Source organism: Phytophthora parasitica (genome assembly GCF_000247585.1).
Source record: "Phytophthora parasitica INRA-310 unplaced genomic scaffold supercont2.9, whole genome shotgun sequence".
Taxonomy (NCBI): Eukaryota; Oomycota; class Peronosporomycetes; order Peronosporales; family Peronosporaceae; genus Phytophthora; species Phytophthora nicotianae.
This window is the reverse complement of record NW_008648995.1, coordinates 1,480,525-1,482,889: the sequence shown is the minus strand read 5'-3', so window position 1 is coordinate 1,482,889 and position 2,365 is coordinate 1,480,525. Positions and strand designations below refer to the sequence as shown.

The window sequence follows — 2,365 nt, the reverse complement described above, 5'->3', positions numbered from 1 at the left end:
GTGTCCTGGACATGTTTTGGTGCTGGGGCTGCTCTCCAGGTGTTGTATTTGCTTTCACTGGTTGTTGTGGAGCTGGAATTGTTTGTTGGTGCAATGGCTGTGGCTGGTTCATTGTTCGTGGTTGCGGAAATCGGCATGATGATGTCGCTACTGGTATTCCGAAAGGCTGGTCAATCACCGAAACGGTCGAGATCTGGCAATGATGCAAACACTTCTTCTGCTGATGCCACGACTGAGGTGGAAACTACCTCAGAGAAGACAAATGAGGCCATGATAACAGCGACCCCTTCGTTGCACGCCCGCCTTCTAGGTTTCCATGTACGCATGCACGATTTTGCAGATGAATGTCTGGGTGTTCTCGTCGTCGGAGGATTGGCCAACATTCAGTTCATTCCGAATGCATTATTATTCGTCTTCTTTGCCGCCACAACAAACTTGAGTCCGGCAGGTGTTGCCTTCTACGGCATAATGGCAACTGGTATGGAGTTTGTTATGGTAGTATCTCGTTCCATTGCGACGCACTTGTACTTGAAAGACTCGCACAACGGCCTGCTGAAAGAAGTCAACCGATACCATGTCAAGTATGTGCTGCCCCAGATTGTCACGGCCTGCCTTCCAGCAGTTGCGACATATCGACACTACATTTACGATATGGCCGCGTTTGTGCCGGTGCTACTCCTCACTATTTTCATCTACATCTACGAACTCACGTACCGCGGAAACCCTCAACAAACAGGTTGTCGCGAGCGTGCTAGTTGGGTTACCGGTCGTAGCTTCCTCGTAGATACAGTCAAGAGGTACTTTAGCGGAACTATTATCCGCATGGCACCGCTTGACCCGGAGAAGCAGTACGTGCTGAGCTTCCACCCACACGGTATCATGCCGATCTCAGTCATGTGGCTCCAGTTCACAGCTCAGTGGCGAAAGCTGTTCCCCAACTTTTATGCGCATATCTTGACGGCGAGTATTCTGCATCAAATCCCACTCGCCCGAGACGTGCTCCACTTTTACGGCTCGCGTGAAGTTACCCGAACGGCGTTCGCCCACACACTGCAGCAGAAAGAGAGCGTATTGCTTGTCCCCGGTGGCCAAGCCGAGATGCTGCAGCAGCAGTCAGCAAAGAGAGAGGTGCGTATATATACCCACCACAAGGGTTTTATCCGCCTCGCTATCGAGCATGGGGTGCCGCTTGTACCAGTGTTGAGTTTCAAGGAGGGCGAAATGATGGACAACGTTCAGGCTCCTATGCTACAGCGCTGGTTCGTCAAGAAGCTCGCGTTCCCGTTCCCGTACTTCCCGTACGGTCGAGGAATGCTACCGATTCCACGAAAAGTTGACATCCCCATCGTGGTGGGGAAACCCCTAGAGGTGCCGCACATCGAAAAGCCCACACAAGACGATATCGACAAGGTGCATTCCAAGTATTTCGCCGTGCTTCAGGAAATGTTTGATAAGTACAAGGACGAAGTTGGTTGTGGCGACTACAAGCTCGTTCTTATCTAAGGTAGTATTAGCCTCTCTCTTGGTAGGCGTATAGTGGCAGGACAATAATCCGCTTTTCGTTCGTGGGATATAAAGCAGAAATCTTAATCGGTGATCGATAGCATTCGTTATGATCGAGTTCAAGAATGACGCGTTTTCACTTTCGTAAGTTGTGCCCCAACTCAATAACTGTGTCGCTTCGGAGTTCCATAGCTTTGTTTCTCGTTGATGCATATCGCGTTGCTCGGCTGCAACCTGAAGTTGAATCTGCTGTATGATCATACTTAAGCTCCACTTCCTGTCGCCATAACATTTGCGTTTTTTCAAGTTGAGGACAACCACGAAATAACGATGCTGTCAAAGTCTTTTGCTATCTAAATCAAAGTGTTTAGCTATCTAAAGAGTCAATCCTCCAGTATTTTTCTTTTCTTCGAATCGCCCTGGGATGACTTTCAATAGCGGAGACAATAATCTGTGGATAGAGTGCTACGGTATGGGCGCAACAGGAGAGCTTTTCCTTCATTCTGATCGCCTTCACCTTCCTACAAGAGTTTGCTACTTGAGTACAAGAAAAAAACGTACACAAAGCGGAGGTCGTGCCGTCGTTAGGTCTCAGCACACAAGGAGCCTTCTTCAAGTGGCTACGGATCATAAGCCGGTAAACCAACAGGTGTTTGCATCCCTACCGCCTCATTTTACAAGGTGATCTCCAGTACACAAGTTATCAGTAGCTCTTCCGTGTGAAGGAGTCCATGTCAACCCAACAGTTGAAGCGCCGCAAGCCAAAGACGCTGCCGCCTCCAATCAAAGAAAACGATGACGAAGCGTACACCGTCTTCCCCGTGGAACGCTTGAATTCACGCGGCACATTTCTACTCGCTAT

General features: G+C 49.3%; 1 protein-coding gene across 1 annotated transcript; it reads left to right on the top strand.

Moving 5' to 3' along the window:
* Positions 1-93: 93 nt before the first annotated feature.
* Positions 94-1,604, top strand: PPTG_06523 (hypothetical protein; the record flags this gene model as incomplete). The annotated part of the gene is made up of 1 exon (XM_008900448.1): positions 94-1,604. One exon carries the CDS (start codon positions 94-96, stop codon positions 1,501-1,503), a length of 1,410 nt encoding a protein of 469 aa, XP_008898696.1. The 3' UTR covers positions 1,504-1,604.
* Positions 1,605-2,365: the final 761 nt, after the last annotated feature.